The sequence below is a fragment of the Chrysemys picta genome, chromosome 1 (genome assembly GCF_011386835.1).
Source record: "Chrysemys picta bellii isolate R12L10 chromosome 1, ASM1138683v2, whole genome shotgun sequence".
Lineage (NCBI taxonomy): Eukaryota > Metazoa > Chordata > Testudines > Emydidae > Chrysemys > Chrysemys picta.
Window position 1 is genome coordinate 138,425,035 of NC_088791.1, and position 16,948 is coordinate 138,441,982.

General features: G+C 51.9%; 1 protein-coding gene across 1 annotated transcript in view; it reads right to left on the reverse strand.

Annotated features, from left to right (window-relative positions):
- Positions 1 to 9,236: 9,236 nt before the first annotated feature.
- LOC101948139 (alpha-2-macroglobulin) overlaps positions 9,237 to 16,948 on the reverse strand; it is a 43,745-nt gene continuing 36,033 nt past the window's right edge. The window contains 5 exon segments of the mRNA XM_065584697.1: positions 9,237 to 9,405; positions 10,672 to 10,713; positions 11,650 to 11,752; positions 12,178 to 12,246; positions 15,429 to 15,519. Coding sequence (XP_065440769.1) covers positions 9,380 to 9,405; positions 10,672 to 10,713; positions 11,650 to 11,752; positions 12,178 to 12,246; positions 15,429 to 15,519 — 331 coding nt within the window. The 3' untranslated portion in view covers positions 9,237 to 9,379.

The window sequence follows — 16,948 nt, forward strand, 5'->3', positions numbered from 1 at the left end:
GTCTCTCTGGGAATAGCCCTGGTGCCTGTGATCTGTGAAGATCTGTGCATCACATGGGCCTGTTTAGTTGTGCAGGCAGGGAACAGACCCTTCCCTGATGGCACAATCCTGAGGAAGTTCTGAGGTTTCCTATCCGGTTTCCTGCACTGGAGATGATCTTGGCCTAAGTTTCAGTTGCAGGGCCAAACTGTTTCCTCAATGACATTTGCAGTCATTGGCGTGGTGCAGGTGTAACTGAGCGGAGATGTGAAGACCCTGGGGGCAGAATTTCTCCTGCTGGGTCTCCGTTGCAGCTGATGAAGGAAAGAGCCCATCTTGGCTCTCAGAGGAAGTTTGTGGCACTGGCAGTGGGGAAAAACAGTGTTTTACTCATATAATGAGTATGGTGTGTGTGAAGAGTTGGGTCTCAGCAGTCTGGAAAACGGGAACGTGAGCTGGCCATGGAGAAGGGAGTTGGAATAGTGCAGCCAAGAAGTAAGGGAAGCAGAGGTGAGGATTTCAGCGTTGAGATGGGGCATGTGCACACACATGCATGCACAAAATGTGCCCATCCACCTCTACGTTGTAGCCCTAAGTATTGTTGAGCTGGCAGCATAGGCACTGACTTATTTTTCCCAGTGGGGGCTCCACCCCCACTCCACCCCAAGGCCCTGCCCCGCTCCTCCACCCCAAGGCCCTGCCCTGTTCCACCTCTTCCTTCCCCGCTCCGCCCTCTCCTCCGAGGCTCCACACCAGCTGCCAAACAGCTGAACGGCAGCCAGGCTGTGGCTGGCGGGTGCTGACCACCCCCACTGTTTTTTTTCCCCATGGCTGCTTGAGCCCCCGAGCACCCATAGACTCAGCACTTATGCCCGATTCTCTCCTCACTTGTAGCAGTGTAAATCTGGAGTGACCCCAGTGAAATCAGTGGAGTTACACTGGTATATAATTAATGAACCACAGGTGGTTCACCAGCCTGGGAAGCAGTCTAATGAGTGGCGCTGTGGTTCACCAGCGGTTATAAACCCAATTTGACAAGCCAGAGAAGGCAGGTTAGACTGGTAGTGCCAGCAGGAATCTGAAACACATTTCTTGAGTTGAAGAGGGCACTAAGCAAGCAGGGGGTGAGTCTCATATATTCCCCATGGTCGCATACATGGCCAGTTTACATGCATCAGCCATAAATATGTTAGTATTGCTGAGACCAGAAGTTAAGGTTTTACGTTATGGCGAGTTGAATGAATGTGTTGTTTAGCATGTATCTTTATCTATTTCAAACGGAGGGGCGTTCCTTGTGGGGTGTTAAGGTCTGGTGAACAAGGTTTTCCTAACCTCTCTGTTCCCTGTGTGAGGCGCATCTGTAGCCAGCACAATCAGTTGGGCAGTTGCAAACAGCCATGGAGAGCTACTAGGTGTGCTCACCAAGCTGGACAATCATTCCAAACATATGTGGGCTTTTTAAAGGGGGGGAATTGGCTTCTGCTGTATGTGACCCCTGGGAATTGGTATTTACAATTGTGACCAGACCGGTCAGTGTTGGGCATTGTGGGACAGCTGCTGGAGGACTGCGATGTCTATACTTGCACTGTGTCAACCACAGTAGGGTCGACCATGACTCCACCATTTGGGGAGGTGGTGTTACTGTGTCACTATAACGGGGCACCTACATCAGCAGGAGGCAAATCTGAGTGTAGCCTCATGCACAACTAGGTTGACGAAAGGTGACTTATGTTGACCTAACTTTGAAGGCCTTAATCTACACTACAAAGTTTGCCAGCATATCTATGTCCTCTAGAATCATGAAGAAAAAAAAAAAATTCCCACCCCCGGCTGACATAGCTATGTCAGCAAAAACCCTGCTGTAGACACAATTATGCTATGAGAAGAATGGTGTCAGCTTAGCTAATGTTGTTTGGTGAGGTAATGTAGCTATGTTGACAGAACTCCTGTCAGCTTACCCCATGTCTCTATGGAGGGACTCTGCCAGGATAGCTATACTGGCAAAGGCGCTGTAGTGTAAACAAGGCCTGTGTTAACCATGTTTTTGGGCAGTTAAATTTCCCTTGTTTCTGAAGGAAGAGGCATTAGTTAGGGGACATGTTTGGAGGGCACCTGTGGGAGGGGAATGATGATCTGTCACATTAACTACCAGCTCTGCCCTCCTCCTGGCCCCACCATGCCCACGGTAGGGCTGGAAGGGCCCTGGGAAGAAAGGAGGATGGTGACTGATGGGCTTTTAGGAGCTCCCTAGCCCTCTGCAGTACAGGAGAGCTGTTGATGTGTGGAATGGCCCATTCATCTCAGTGGAGTGTGCTCAGATGAATTAGGACACACCAAAGAGATGAATAGTCTAACACAATAGCTCTGGGTGGTGTGAAATGACCCATTCATCGCCATGGGAGTTCCCCTCTACCTCAGTTTCAGTTGTGGAATACCATTGTTCAAGGTAATCTCACTATGCATATCAGTTTTAGAGCAACTGCAATATTAAAATCTTTTTATTGGGGGGGGGGGGGGAGGGGAGGGAAGGGAAACAGTATTTGAGGAATGCCTGAACCAAATTACTCCAAACTTGCCCCATTGCCCCTGTTGTGGCATACAAATATCCTAGATAATCTCATTATGCATGTGGATTTTAGAGTACTTTGAAAATTAATAGAAGTTCATAATGCAGGGGGAGGACATATATTGGAAACCTCTTGATCAAATGACCTAAATTTGCACCATAAATTCTACCCCAGCCCCATAATAGCTTTTTAATTATTGCTTTCCCAAAAGGGAAGTGGATGGTGGAAATTATCCACAATTGATCCCAGGAGAGTAATATCAGGATCAGAGCCATAGTTTGGGCCCCAAGTATGTGTAAAAAAAAGTTATAAGAAGTGTAAAATGTGGATGTTGCTTAATTTTTTTAGCGGGACTGTGTCAGGATTCCACCCCCCTGAACTCTGGGGTGCAGATGTGGGGACCCACACAAAAGACCCCCTAAGCTTATAGTCTACCAACTTAGGTTAAAACTTCCCCAAGGCACAAATTCCTTTCCTTCTCCTTGGATGGTATTGCTACTATCACCAAGTGATTTACACAAAAATTCAGGGAAGGGTCACTTGGAATAGGGATCCCCCCCAAAATATCGCCCCAAGCCTTTTCACCCCCTTTCCTGGGGAGGCTTGAGAATAATATACCAACCAATTGCCTTAGCAATGTGAGCACAGACCAGACCCTTTGTCTTCAGGACACTAAAAACCAATCAGGTTCTTAAAAGAAAAACTTTATTTATAAAGACAAAAGTAAAAGAATCACACCTGCAAAATCAAGATGGAAAGTAACTTTACAGGGTAATACAAAGATTTAAAACACAGAGGATTCCCCTCTGGTTCAGCTTCACAGTTACAAAAACAAGAATAAAACTACCTCTGTAGCATAGGAAAATTCACAAGCCCAAACAAAAGATAACCTAATGCATTTCCTTGCCCTACTTACAATTTCTGTGATTTTAGATGGATTATTCCAGGTATATTTTCAGGAGATATTGTACCTGCTTGGCTTCTCCCTCCATCCGGAGAGGGAACAACAAATGAGAACAACAACAAATCCTTCCCCCACAAATTTGAAAGTATCTTCTTTCCTCATTGCTCCTTCTGGTCAGGTGCCAACTAGGTTATTTGAACTGCTTAACCCCTTACAGGTAAAGCAATCCAGTACAGCTGCCAAGGAGGGATTTTATGCTACTACATACATAAAGGTTGTTACCCTTCCCTCTATATTTATGACAACAACATAAAACAATCTTGACTACTAAACCAACCCTGTGGCTATTTTCAAGACAAGGTTTTTTTGAGGGCCTTTCCCCTAATCAACTTTCTCTTACCCTAACCCAGCACTCTATTCTATATGCACATGCCATAGTGGAAACGGACACATTTTCACATCTAGCTCCAGTCCCACAAAGTCAGCAGTTACCCTGATTTTGAGGAATTAGGAATGTAAAGGGTAATTTCATTTTTAAAGGTGATCTATAAAAGGGGCAATAACTGAGACTGTGCCATTGTTTGATTTTCTTCTCTTGTGTAAAGAAGGCATAATGATTTGGGGGTCTGGGTGGGGTTTTTTGTTTGTTTGTATGTTTGTTTGTTTGGGTTTTTTGGGGGTAGGGAAGATACATTTATGTTGCCTCCTTTTATATTAAAAATCTAGGTCCTGTCTAGCCTGGAGTACTCATACTTTGGCTTTGTCTAGACTAGAATTGGTGGCCTTGTTATAATTTTAGTTAATTGATTGTAAATGCTAATTATGTTGATAACTGTGGCTCTCCACAAATGTTTGTTCTGGACCACCAAGTTTTGTGGTTTGTCCAAGCTGAGCCCCCATGTCCTGATACTCTGCAAATGTGTGGGTCTAGATTAGCATTTACAATCATTTAAGAAGCAATTGTCAATCAATTACAACAGGAGAATAAAAAGAATGAGGAATACTTGTGGCACCTTAGAGACTAAAAAATTTATTTGAGCATAAGCTTTTTTGGGCAAAAAACTCTGTGTTCTATCTGATTTTGTTAATAGCTATTTATCTTCAGTGCCAATTGAGTATTTTGGATAAAGGATACATGTGTGCAAGGAAGGAATGAGAGAGACAAATTTCCCCCCAAATTTTTACTATCCTGGGGGACTAGGACAGTCCCCCTTTTGCCCCCTAAGTGGCACCCCCGAGGACAGACACCTCCCCACCCAGGCAGAGCAGCTTAGCCCTCGCAGAAATGGGGGAAGGCAGTGGCAGTGACTCCACATGGGCCCCCCAAACTGCACCCATGGTGGACTCCTGACACTGCAGTGGACCCCACCCACCCCAAGCCCCAGGCTCCCTCTGCCTGGAAGGAGACTCACCTAGTGCTGCCTGCAGTTGGAACAGGCTGGGAGCTGGAGACTGCCCAGAAGATCTGGGTAGGAGGCAGGGCCACCCAGGTGAGCAGCATCTCATTGCTGCTGATCAGGCAAGGCTGCTGCAGAGCAGAGGGAGTCCTGCACTCCCTGCTCACCTACCACTAACCCTGGCTGGAGCAGCTCCCTGAGGCTGCTGGAGGAGAAGCCCCACTCCCCACTGAGGGCTGAAGCAGGGCTGGGTCAGCCCCTGCTGCAGCCAGCTCAGGGGCCACAAAACAGCTGATGGGGGGCAGGGCTGCATTCAGGGGAGCCCGCCAAACAGCTGATAAGCACAGTCGCCTACCAGCTGATCAGTGGGGGCAGGGCTGCCCTGGAACTGCTGATCCGTGGCCGGGGCCGCAGCACCACTATTGCCGGTGGGTGCTGAGCACCCACTAATTTTTTTCCATGGAGTCGGTACCTATGGCTGGCAGGATGCTTGGATTCCAGTTGTCATGTGTTGAAAAGCAATCACAGCTCAGGAAACCGCAGCTATTTTAGTCTTCCCCACAAACCAGCTTCCTGGATGTAGAAGTGAAAATGTAATCATGGGCAGAGGAAGGAAGAGAGAGAAAGGATGGTGGTTTCTAGTAGACACCTTCTCTAACCAAACAGCCAGCTTATTAGACACTACACTGCAGTACAGATAAAGCCATGTTAAGAGCAGGCAGGCTCTGATTGTGCTCACAAGAAGAGACGTCCTTCTTCCTATGTAATAACAACATGCATTCCTCTTCAGGCTGGAGTTTGATGCTGTGGTTGAGAGTCCTGGACTAGTTATGGAGAATCTTTACTCCTTCTCGTGACACTTGCCGTTCCTTTTTTTGTGGATGCAAGGGCTGCAATTCCTACTTACGGGTTGGGTGCTGAAATTGTCCAGAAAGGACACTCAATTCTATGTCAGTCTATGCCAACTCCACACCAACTTACCACTACCCCATCTGTCACGCTGCCTGGAGTGGCTCACAACCATGCAGTGCCGTAACAAGGGCGAGGCGAGTGAGCAGGAGCGCCACCAGCTTTTCTGCCGCCCTAGGTGGCGGAAGGTCCCGCCCCGAAATGCCGCCCCCCACAGAGGCGGCAGAAGGTCCCGCTGCCAAAATACCACCGCGGTCGCCGCCCCTCAAATTGTAGCGCCCTAGATGTGATGAAGTGGGAATGTTCTTGATGTGTTATTTGACTGCTGAGTGGGGAGTATTGACCTGGGAAGGTTGCAGGGGAGTTTTGCTGGGGCTGCCTGCATTGGAGAAGGGAGGATACCTGAGCATGTAACATGAGAACCCAGGACGGGGGTTGGAGGCCAGGTGACACCTCTGTCCGGGAAACTGGACAAAGACACACAGGCTGGGGGAGGAGCCGGGAAAAGGCAAGAAAGGAGGAGGCTGAAGGGAGTGTGAAGGTTTGGGAGCTGGCTGGAAGATGGGGAGTGGGAACCCGACAGGGCTGTGGCCTCCCTGGGGCCCCCAGATGGACCTAACTAAAGGGGGAGGGTGCTGTTGTCAGTACTGGCAAGACCTGTTTTGGACTGTGTTCCTGTCGTCTAAATAAACCTTCTGTTCAACTGGCTGGCTGAGAGTCATGGTGAATCACTGGAAGCCGGGGGTGCAGGGCCTGGTCTCCCCCACACTCCGTGACACTAGGCGACCGCCTAGGTTGCCTAATGGGTTGCTACGGCCCTGTGAGTGAGGCACTTGCCTCGGGCGCACAAAGCTGAGGGGTGCAGAAAGCGGCAGAGAAAAAAAAAAGCTGCTGGCACAGAGATATTTAGGGTGATCTCCCCGTCGCCCCCCGCGCCTCCCCCGAGTGTCCCCCGGCCCCGACTTGCTGCCCCCCCTCCTTCCCGGGGCCCTGAGCAGAGAGTCACTATCTCTACCCTGCAGCTCCATGCTGCCTCCCTGCAGCAACTGCTGCCGCTGGGTCCTAGTGCCCCCATGTCTACTGCCAGGGCAGACTGACTCTGGGCCTGCCCTTCCCCCTCAGACCGCAGTCACTGCTCCTGCCCAATGCTGGGCAAGGAGGCAGCCCCATCCCTCACCCCCAGTGAGGCTAGTCAGGGGCAACAGCAGGGGAGGAGGCGCACACAGCACCCCCTGGCACCCACCACGGAGGAGGCGAGAGAGATTCCTGTAAATGAGAGGGGCTCTAGGAGCTCATGCAGTGACAGTGGTGGGGGTGAGTGTGCTGCTGGGGGGGCAAGAAAGGGGGGCTCCTCCCCCAGAGCTTGCTGCTGCCGGCAGGGAAAGGGCTGGGGGGAGTCCTCCTCTCTGGCCCCTGTCCTGGAGCAGCCGGCCTGCACCCCAAACTCATCCCCAGCCCTGCCCCACCCCAGAGCCCATACCCCCAGTCAGAGCTTTCACCCCCCACTGCACCCTCAACTCTCTGCCCGAGCTCTGAGCCCCTCCAGCACCCCAAACACCTTATCCCCAGTCCCAGCCAGAGCCCTCATCCCCCCACACCTCAACCCTCTGCCCAAGCCAGCCCCTCCCACATCCCAAACCTCCCAGCCCCAGCCAGAGCCCTCACCCCTACTCTCGCCCTGAGCCCCTCCCACACTCCAAACCACTCATCTGCAGCCACAACCCACAGCCTTCACCCCTGCATCCCATCCCTCTGCACCCCTCCCATCCCCAAACTCCCTCCCAGAGCCTGCACCCCAATCCCCTGCCCCAGCCTAGGGCCTGCACACCAGACCTCCTCCCTCACCCAAACTCCGTCCCAGAGCCTTGGGTGGGTGGGTGAGGGGGGTGGAATTTGGGTGGGGGCAGGGTCTGGGCACCACCAAAATTTGACATGGTTGCAGAGCCGTAACTAGGTATTTTTGCGCCCAAGGCAAGAATATAAAATTGTGCCCTACCCCAGGGCCGGCTCTTCGGCGGCAATTTGGCGGTGGGTCCCTCAGTCCCTCTTGGAGGGAAGGGCCTGCCGCCAAATTACCGCCGAAGAATGAATGAAGCGGCGGCGGTAGAGCCTGTGATTCTGGGGGGTCTAACTCATGATTTTTGACAGCTTGGGCTGGTAATGTTGCTTCCAAGATGGTCTTTGGTTCCAGTCCAGTTCCAATCCAGAGAGGGACTCACAGGTTAAGGCTTGGTCTACACTACCCCCCCTAATTCGAACTAAGGTACGCAACTTCAGCTACGTGAATAACGTAGCTGAAGTTCGAAGTATCTTATTTCGAATTAGTTCAAACTTACCTTGGTCCACACTCGGCAGGCAGGCTCCCCCGTCGACTCCGCGGTACTCCTCTCGGCGAGCTGGAGTACCGCAGTCGACGGCGAGCACTTCCGGGTTCGACTTATCGCGTCCAGACTAGACGCGATAAGTCGAACCCAGAAGTTCGATTTCCAGCCGTCGAACTTGCCGGTAAGTGTAGCCAAGGCCTAAGAGAGGAGGGAGGTGCTGGATATCAGCAGTGGCCACTAGGGATCAGCATGTGTCCTGAGAATGCTGGGAGTTCAGGTCTGCAGGGCAGGATCGGGGGTGGCAGGTTTAAATATGAATGAAAATAAGTGGTTCAATGCACCTAAAAGGTGGCTATCTTTAAAGTTGTCATCTTGTCAATAAATTGTATGGTTTTGAATTAATAACCCTGCTGATACTTGTGACAGTAGTTTTAGAGCCTGTGGTTTCAGGTGAGTGAGTGTGGATAGTTGCAGGGGTCTGTACACATAATACAACATTATGGCAGAGAACTCTGCATAAGTGCTGAATATTGTAATAGCTGAGACATGAGGGGTTTTTTTTTATTAAAACAATCTCTATCATAAGTGTTGGAGATTGGCAGGCAGGACTCTTGAGTTTTCTAACTAGCAATGATACTTGATTGACTTTGTGCGTGACTGTAGGCAAGTCACTTAACCTTTGGGTGTTTCACTATACCCATGTATAAAATGGGGGGGGGAAGAGGAACCGTGGAGGGGGGCAGCTCCACTCAGGAGGGAGGGGGAGGAGAGGGGCTGGGGAGGAGCAGCTCCGCATGGGCCTCGACCACTTCAGCCAAAGGAGACCCCATTACATGTTAGCTGTATCAGGCCCCGGCTCATAGCTGAGTATTTCTGTTTATAACCTGTAGCGGGCAGAGAGACTCTACAGTCCCACAGTTCATGTTTACAAGTAAGGAACATCCCGCACTAGTCGCTAGCTGGAAAAGGTGAGGGCTATTGGACACAATGGTGCTTAGCAGATCTTTTCCCACAGACCCTTTCCCCCGGCTGGCTGCGCAGGGCAGAGCCCTAGCTGGATGGGACACACCTGGACCTGAGAAGTCCTGGGTGAAGCTGTGATCTGGGGCTGAACAGGGATAAGGGGGCTGGGAACAGAGAGGCCAGGAGCCATTGGTCAGGTTGGTGAATTCATTTATTTGTAATGTTTGTTTCCCTCTTTTTGCTGATGTTTTCTCTCTGTTGCTCCATCCATCCACCTCGGCCTGCGCAGGGGCTAAGCAGGTGGGATGCGGGAGGCTCGGAACACGACTCCATCCCTCACACATTGCTCTGCTCGGCTCCCACTGTGAGGGGAAAAGGAGCAGGAACAGAAGGGGTTTAGAGAAGAAAATTGCTACGCCACTCCTAGGCCTTGATACAGAGCCAGTAACACACATCCAGGGCTGGGCACAGCTGCTCCACCGCACAGCACAGCACAGCACTGCCAGGGTCCTGGACAGGAGGTTCTATGGCCCTGACCTCTCCCCACCAAGGGCAGGGCCATGCCTCATCTGCCTCCACATGGAGTGTCTCAGAGCCCTGGGGAGGTGCAGCACAGGATCCAGCGCTGGCTGTGTCAGCCTAGGGTCTGGCTGGAACCATCCCTGCTGTGTCTGACACTGCAGAGCAGCCATGTGGCAGGGAGACAGCCCAGCTGGGATGGATGTGGGGCCCCAGACATGCTGAGGCTCAGCTCGGACATTGACTTCGGGAGCGAGGTGCGGATCCGAGGAGCACGTTCTCTCCCCGCCCCTTTGTTCCTATGGGACCCAGCGCAGACTGGAGTGAATCCATTTACACAAGAGCCAGCAGTACCCAGGGGAGGGAAGGGAGCTTCCTGCACTGGGACTGAGCAGCTGCCTGTGGATCAGCACCAGGGGGAATGGAGCCCAGAGAAGCCCCTGGATGCTGAGATCCTTCCCTGGGCCTCTCAGACCTGCACAACAAGGGCTGGGAAAAGGAGGCTTCTGCTGAGTCCTGCTGCTGGGAGACCCTCCCCTCCTCTGTCTGTCTGGCTCTCCTGTGCTTTGGTTCTTTCATTCACTCTCTGATCCTCCCTGTCACGGATATTTTGGCTCCTCTGATCCTACCGAGAAGCAGGAAGTTCAGACCCAGCTGCTGGGGAAAGGGGAGTGCAAGGAGTCTGAGCTTAGAGGACAGGCTGAGCGGCCTCAGGTTCTTATTTGATCTGAGCCGGGACAGCCCATCTCTGAAAACGTCACACAGACAAGTGACCCAGGGAGATGGCAGGGACTTGCTGGCTCTGATTGGGCTGGAGCCTTCGTCCCGCCCCTGGAAGTGCCTCTCATAAACCACTGCAATGACACAGTTTCAATACGGCTCACGAGGCAGAGGCTGCAGCAGGGAGACGTGTAAAGTGAGGGATGAAAGGAGCATCTGTCCCCCGGAATAAGCAAAGACGCCATCAGTGCAGGCAACAAACCCCTGTGCAGCAACCAGTTCCGACTGCACCGGGGATGCACTGCCTGGAGCTGGGCTCTCGCAGTGGGGAGTAGATCCGGAGGTGCTGTGAGCAGGACGAGGAGAGGAAATGGCTCTTCATACGTTACCTTTGCTGCAGGGGGCGCTGTACTCAGCGATGGCAAATTCATCTGGAAGACACAAGGGAAGGGAGATGTGATCAGGGCTGTGTGAGACCCAAGCAGGACTCCTCGCACTTCCAGCAGGCCCTGCGGCAGAGAGCTGGCACCGCCCCAGAGATCTCAGGCAGGAGGGGAGGGAGCCCTGTCTCCAGGGGCACTGGGGGAACCTCAGCTGGGCTCCATGGGAGGAAGGCAAAGGTTACCCCAAGGCTACAGCGCAACAGGCATCTCCAGCGGGTCTGTGCCAGTTGCCCTATGGCTGTTTGCACCTCGTCTGACACACGACCGCCGGGGTTGCCGTTGGGCTCCGGTTTTGTCACCCGATGTCCTAGCTGGGGAGGTGGAAGAGTGAATGTGCCTCCCCCAGGTCACACCCAGAGCTGGGATCTCAGGGCAGGATCTGAACCCAGGACACTCCCAGATCCTTTTGGCTCTGACCTACCTGGGTTGGCACCTTCCCTCTACAGTGCGGGAGGGGTCTGGGGCTCGTGCTGCGAGCATGAGGCCAGTGGAATATGATCCCTCGCCCATAATCCCAGTGTGCCCCACACTCTCGTCTGGGAGAGGGGTGACGCTGCTGAGATCGGCCTGTTGTGTCCAGAGATGAGAGGGGGACGCTATCTGCGTGGGGCGAACCAGTGTCAGGGATGGTGGCGGCAGGGCCATTCGGGTTGGAAGCAGGAGGAGAAGGGAATGGGGTTTGCCCTTGAAACTGCGTGGGCAGTCGCTGAGGAGGCAGTGCTCGCGTGAGGTTTCCAGCTCAGCCCCAGGCCTGTCCCCACCCTCAGGAGGCAGCACGGGAATGGGGAGGTGGATCATCGAGAGAACGAGGCCAAACACAATCCTGAGCCCAGCGGGTCCCCTGTGGCTCTGACTGTGGCCTCTTCCTTCCCTGTGACAGGCCCATGGGGGCTAACGTCCCCTCAGCCCTGCCCCCACACGCACCCGTTTCGTAGTAATCGTAGACTTTCACCAGTGCCGGCTTCAGGCTCTGCACGGGGAAGTCCTGCTCCACCGCGAAGGAGAAGCTCCGAGTCACGTTGCTCACCTGGGGTGTGTGTCGGGGAAACAGATGAGACTCAGGAGGCAACTCTGAGCCACTTCACCCTTTCCTTCCCCATCTCCCCACCCCTCATTCTGCAGGTCCAGCATCTGCCCCCCTTGGCTGCAGGACCTAGCAGGGATTCAGGCCCTGAGGGAGAAGCCCTGCCGCCCCAATCCCTATCCCCCAGGTACAAGCTGCTCTTCCTGGTACCCATAGGCTGGAGGGAGAACAGGAAGGCCCAGCTCTATATGTTGGGGGGGAACAGGAAGAGCTGCACAGAAAGGCTGGGGAGCAGCAGCAGCTGTGCAGCAATACATGGGTTTGTTTTCCCCGGCCAACACCCGAGAGATCCCCGCTCAGTGCCTCTATCAAAGGTATGTCAGGGGGTGACTCTCCCTGGCCCATTCCGGCCCCCTGTGAGCGCTCACCTGCTCCATGTAGAGCAGCACGTGGTTGGTGCTCAATTCTGTGCGGTGGATGTGGTTATGTCCTTCCAGCTGCCAGCGGTAAAGAGAGAGAAGCAGGATGTAACTGAGCCCCCTTCGAACCACCCCAGAGCCCTAAGGAATGGGATGCTGAAGCAATCTCAGAACTGTTAGCAATTATCTTTGAGATCTCTTGGAGGACGGGTGATTTCCCAGGGGATTGGAGGCAGGCAAACAGAGTATCTGTCTTAAAAATGGGAACAAATTGGACCCAGGAATTCATAGACCAGTCAGCCTAACATTCATACCCAGAAAGATAGCAGAAGAAATTATTAAACAGTCAACTTGTAACAGGATTACAAGATAAAGCCAGCATGGATTTGTCAAGAACAAATCATGCCAAACCAACCTCAGTTTCTTCTCTGAGAGGGTTACGGGACCAGTGGACAGTGGGGGCGGGGAGGGAGAGGAAGCTTCTGACACAGTCCCACATGACATTCTCACAAGAAAATCAGGGAAATGTGGTCTAAATGAAATTATTATAAGATGGATGCACAAGTGGTTGAAAGACTGTACTAAAAGGGCAGTCATCCACGGTTTGCTGTTAAACTGGTAGGGTGTATCTAGTGGGATCCTGCAGGGGTCAGTCCTGGGTCTGGTACTATTCAACATGATCATTAATCACTTGGATAATAGAGTGGAGAGCATGCTTCTAAAATCTGTGGATGACACCAGCTGGGCGGGGCTGTAAGCACTTTGGACAGGATTAGAATTTAAAACGACCTTGCCAAATTAGAGAATTGGTCCGAAACCAACAAGATGAAATTCAATAAAGACAAATACAAAATACTACACTGGGGAAGGAAAAAATAAATGCACAACTCTAAAATGAGGCATAACTGGCTAGGGGGTAGTACTGCTGAAAAGGATCTGTGGGTTATAGAGGATCACAAATTTAATATAAGTCAGCAATGTGATGCAGTTGTGAAAAAGGCTAATAACATTCTGGGGTATATTAACAGGACTGTCATATGTAAGACATGGTATGTAATTATACCACTCTACTTGGCATTGGTGAGGCCTCAGCTGGAGTACTGTGTCCACTTCTGGGCACCACACTTTAGCAAAGATGTGGATAAATTGGAGAGAGTCCAGGGAACAGCAACAAAAATGATTAAAAATGTAGAAGATCTGACCTATGTGGAAAGGTTAAAAACTCTGGGCATGTTTAGTCTTGAGAGAAGAAGGCTGAGGGGGAACCTGATAACATATTTGAATATCCTTAAGGTTTGTTATAAAGAGGATGGTGATCAATTGTTCTCCACGTCCACTGAAGGTAAGACAAGAAGTAATGGGCTTAATTTGCAGCAAGGGAGAGTTAGAAATGTTTTCCTAAATCTAACCTAACTGTAATGGTAATTAAGCACTGGCACAGGCTTCTAAGGGAGGCTGTGATTTCCCATCCCTGGACATTTTTAAGGACAGGTTAGACAGACACCTATCAGGGATAAGCTAGGTTTACGTGGTCCTGCTTCCTCACAGGCAGCTGAACTTGATGACCTCTTGTGGTCCCTCCCATTCCTACAGGAGAGTCCTGTGTGGGACTATTTTTTAATCCCGCTCCCGCTATTATGGCAACGGGTCCTGCGGGATCCCAATCCCATTGCAGAGCTCTACACTAGTCCCACACAGGGCTCTATCCTATAGCTCTGTGATTCTTGGCTGGTGCCATAGACACTGACTCTGTGGGTGCTCTGGGGCTGGAGAACCCATGGAAAAAAATAGTGGGTGCTCAGCACCCAATGGTGGCCCACTGATCAGCTCCTCCCCTTCCCCCCCCCCAGCGCCTCCCACCCACCGGTGGTCAGCTGTTCAGTGGTGTGCAGGAGGCTCGGGGGGGGGGGAGGGAGAGAAGCAGGGGCAGGAAGAGGCAGAACGAGGGCAGGGTGGGCTCGGGGGAGGGGGTGGAACGGGGTGGGAAGAGGCAGGGCGGCGGCAGTCCTTGGGGGAAGGTGACAAGTGTAGGCAGGGCCTGGGGCACAGCAGGGGTCAAGCACTCTCAGGGAAACCAGAAAGTCGGTGCCTCTGGCTGCTGCTTTAAAGGAAGAGGCAAAATCTGTACTGTGGCCCCATAGGCAGTGCATAATGCAGGCTGGGAGAGGCTAAGCATCCCCAAACCTCCGCTAATGCGCCCAGCCATGGCCCCAGGGCTGGGCTGCAGCAGGGCTCCGAGCTCCTCCAGAGCTGGGAATTAGGGCTGCTTCGCCAGGCCAGCTGGAGTTCCTCTGATTGTGGTGGGGGGCTCAGGGCTCCTCTGGCCCCAGTGGGTGAGAGTATGGGGGTGGGGCCTCAGGCAGAAGGATCAGGGGAGGGGTGGGGCCTTGGGTGGAAGGGGCAGAGCGGGGGCTAGCCTCTTCGAATGGGGGTTTCATGCCCCGCCGATGTATGGCCCCACCCAGCTGGTGGACTGAGATATGAAGTATCACGGTTTGAGACCTGTGGGGCTAGGCCACAATCACGTGCAGCCTCAGCTCATTGTCTGACCCATCTCCTGAGGGGAGGGCTGTGGCTGTGGGCAGGGCTGGGCTCTGAGCACTGCCTCCCCCTGTGCTGCTCACAGGCTTCATTAGTCTGATGGCATCACACCTCAGGACCCCTCAAGGGACACCTCCCAGCGTCTGAGTCTCCCTGACGAGATGCAGGGCCCAGGGCGGGCTCAGGAGTGTGTGTGTGTGTGGGGGGAGGGAGGGGTGGTGTTAGAGCTGGGGGAGAACAGAGGGATGCAGGGAGGTGGGGGCTCATCATTCTCTCTCCCATGCACCCCGCGAGCCCAGCCTGATTTCCCCTTACAGGAACACTGCCCCCTCCAGGGGAGACTGTGAGGTGCCTCCAGCTGGGCCTGCTCCCCCTGTGTGTAACAGTTTATCAGGGAGTCACTGAGTGGGAGCTCAGGGGGATGGGATGGGATGGGGAAAGAGTGGGGAATCAGGGGAGGGTCAGAAAGAAGATATGAGGTCAGAGAGACGGGAGACAAGGGGGGGTCTGATGCTGGACAAGGGACTAGGGAGGTGCCAGGTTGCACTGGTAAAACGAGGGGTTGGGGTTTGGAGCTGACCAGGGCCAGAGTGGGCTTGGAGTCATGGGGCCCTAGATGCCCACCTGGTGAGGTTGGGGTTGTGGGGAACTGGACTCCACTGGGTTGTGGGGCAGATACCCCTGGGGGGCTGCCACCCATACAGAGAACAGGCCATTACCATCCTCACTGATGACTTCATAGGTACGAATCCTGACAGCATCTTAACGTCAACGATGACCATGTTGGAGACGGGGCGTTTCCCTGTGTAGCTGGGAGACCAAGTGGGAAACGAAACAAGGTTTAATACATCTCAGCACAGAGCTGATGCACCTCCCACCCTGCCTGGCTCCTGCTAGTCCAGTCCTGGACCCTGGCTCCCTGCTCTGCCACTACCTGTCATTCCTGCCCCGCAGCCCAGCCCCGCTGCTATCCCAGTCCTGGGCTCCCCACACAGCTCTGCCAGTGCCCCTCAGTCCTGCCCTTGGAGCAGTGGAAGTTTGTTGAAAGTCCCTGAAGCAAGACAGCATCCTTTCCAATAAGGGGTTCAGTTAAATTACTCCCATCGTTGGTGGCAGGAGGAGGAGGGAACAATTTAAATCAGGATTTAAATCACCTGTTTTTAAATTATTGATTTAAAATAGAGTTGAGGATTTGTAAAACCAATGTAAGTATTGGTGCTACTGCTACTTTAGATTTGCAGTTTGTGATGAACTAAGTTATAAAAACTCGTGTTTCTAAATGCCACTACAGCTGGGGGATCCTATTTGAATTTGACTGAACTTCTAGACAGAAAAACAAAATACTGGAAGTGAAGGCGCTGTTTCTGCAAACTGTTTAGCAGGTACTGTAGGGGATATATAGAACAGGTCTGGTATGAATGATTAATAACTAGTGATTCCTTCCAGCCCTCAAAAATGAGAAAAGCCATCCACCTCTGTTTATCCCAAAATAGGATGCACTTAGGAATAAAATGGTTCACATCAGGTGAGACCCTTTGTCTATGGACCCACAGTTCAGCCAAGGTCAGGAGTTGCTCTCCCCAAGAAGAGAAACTAAAATGGCTAACGAGAGTATTGTTAATCAGCTAGAAAAGAATCCCTCATTCTTTGCATATGGACAAAACCTCTTTCTCTCTCCTAATCTAGCTAAAAAGAACTCCAAGTTATCAAGAAAGGGTCATTCCCTGCTTTCCTATGCAAAGTGGCCCAAGAGATGGGTGGGGAAGCTGTAAGTTAAACAAACCAGAAGTGTGGCTGTAAGATTGAAGGTCAAATTGGGTGAATTGCCCGTTTCCCCAAGAAATCCAAATGATTATCTTTCCACCCCAAATTAGAAGCTGAACATTGTTCTTGCTAGTAAATATTAACCTTTTATGATTTTTGTATGTTAAACTCTCGTAATAGTTTTATATACTAACCAAAAGCCTTTTCCTTTTGTGTATCTATATAGTTATTGCCATATACATATTGAAACTAACCCAAGGGTGAAGGGAAGATGATGGAATGAATGCAATCGTTTACTCTGGTTTTTACCCCAACTTCACTAATATAGCTCAGACAGCAAGGGAAGGGAACCCCTCAAAACTACTGAAAGGTATCTACAGAAGTATGTTATCATAAACAAGACTGGGTAATGAATAAGGGATGCTTATGATCCAATTATGTTCTGTGATTGATAAGAGGTATTTGTTATTACAGA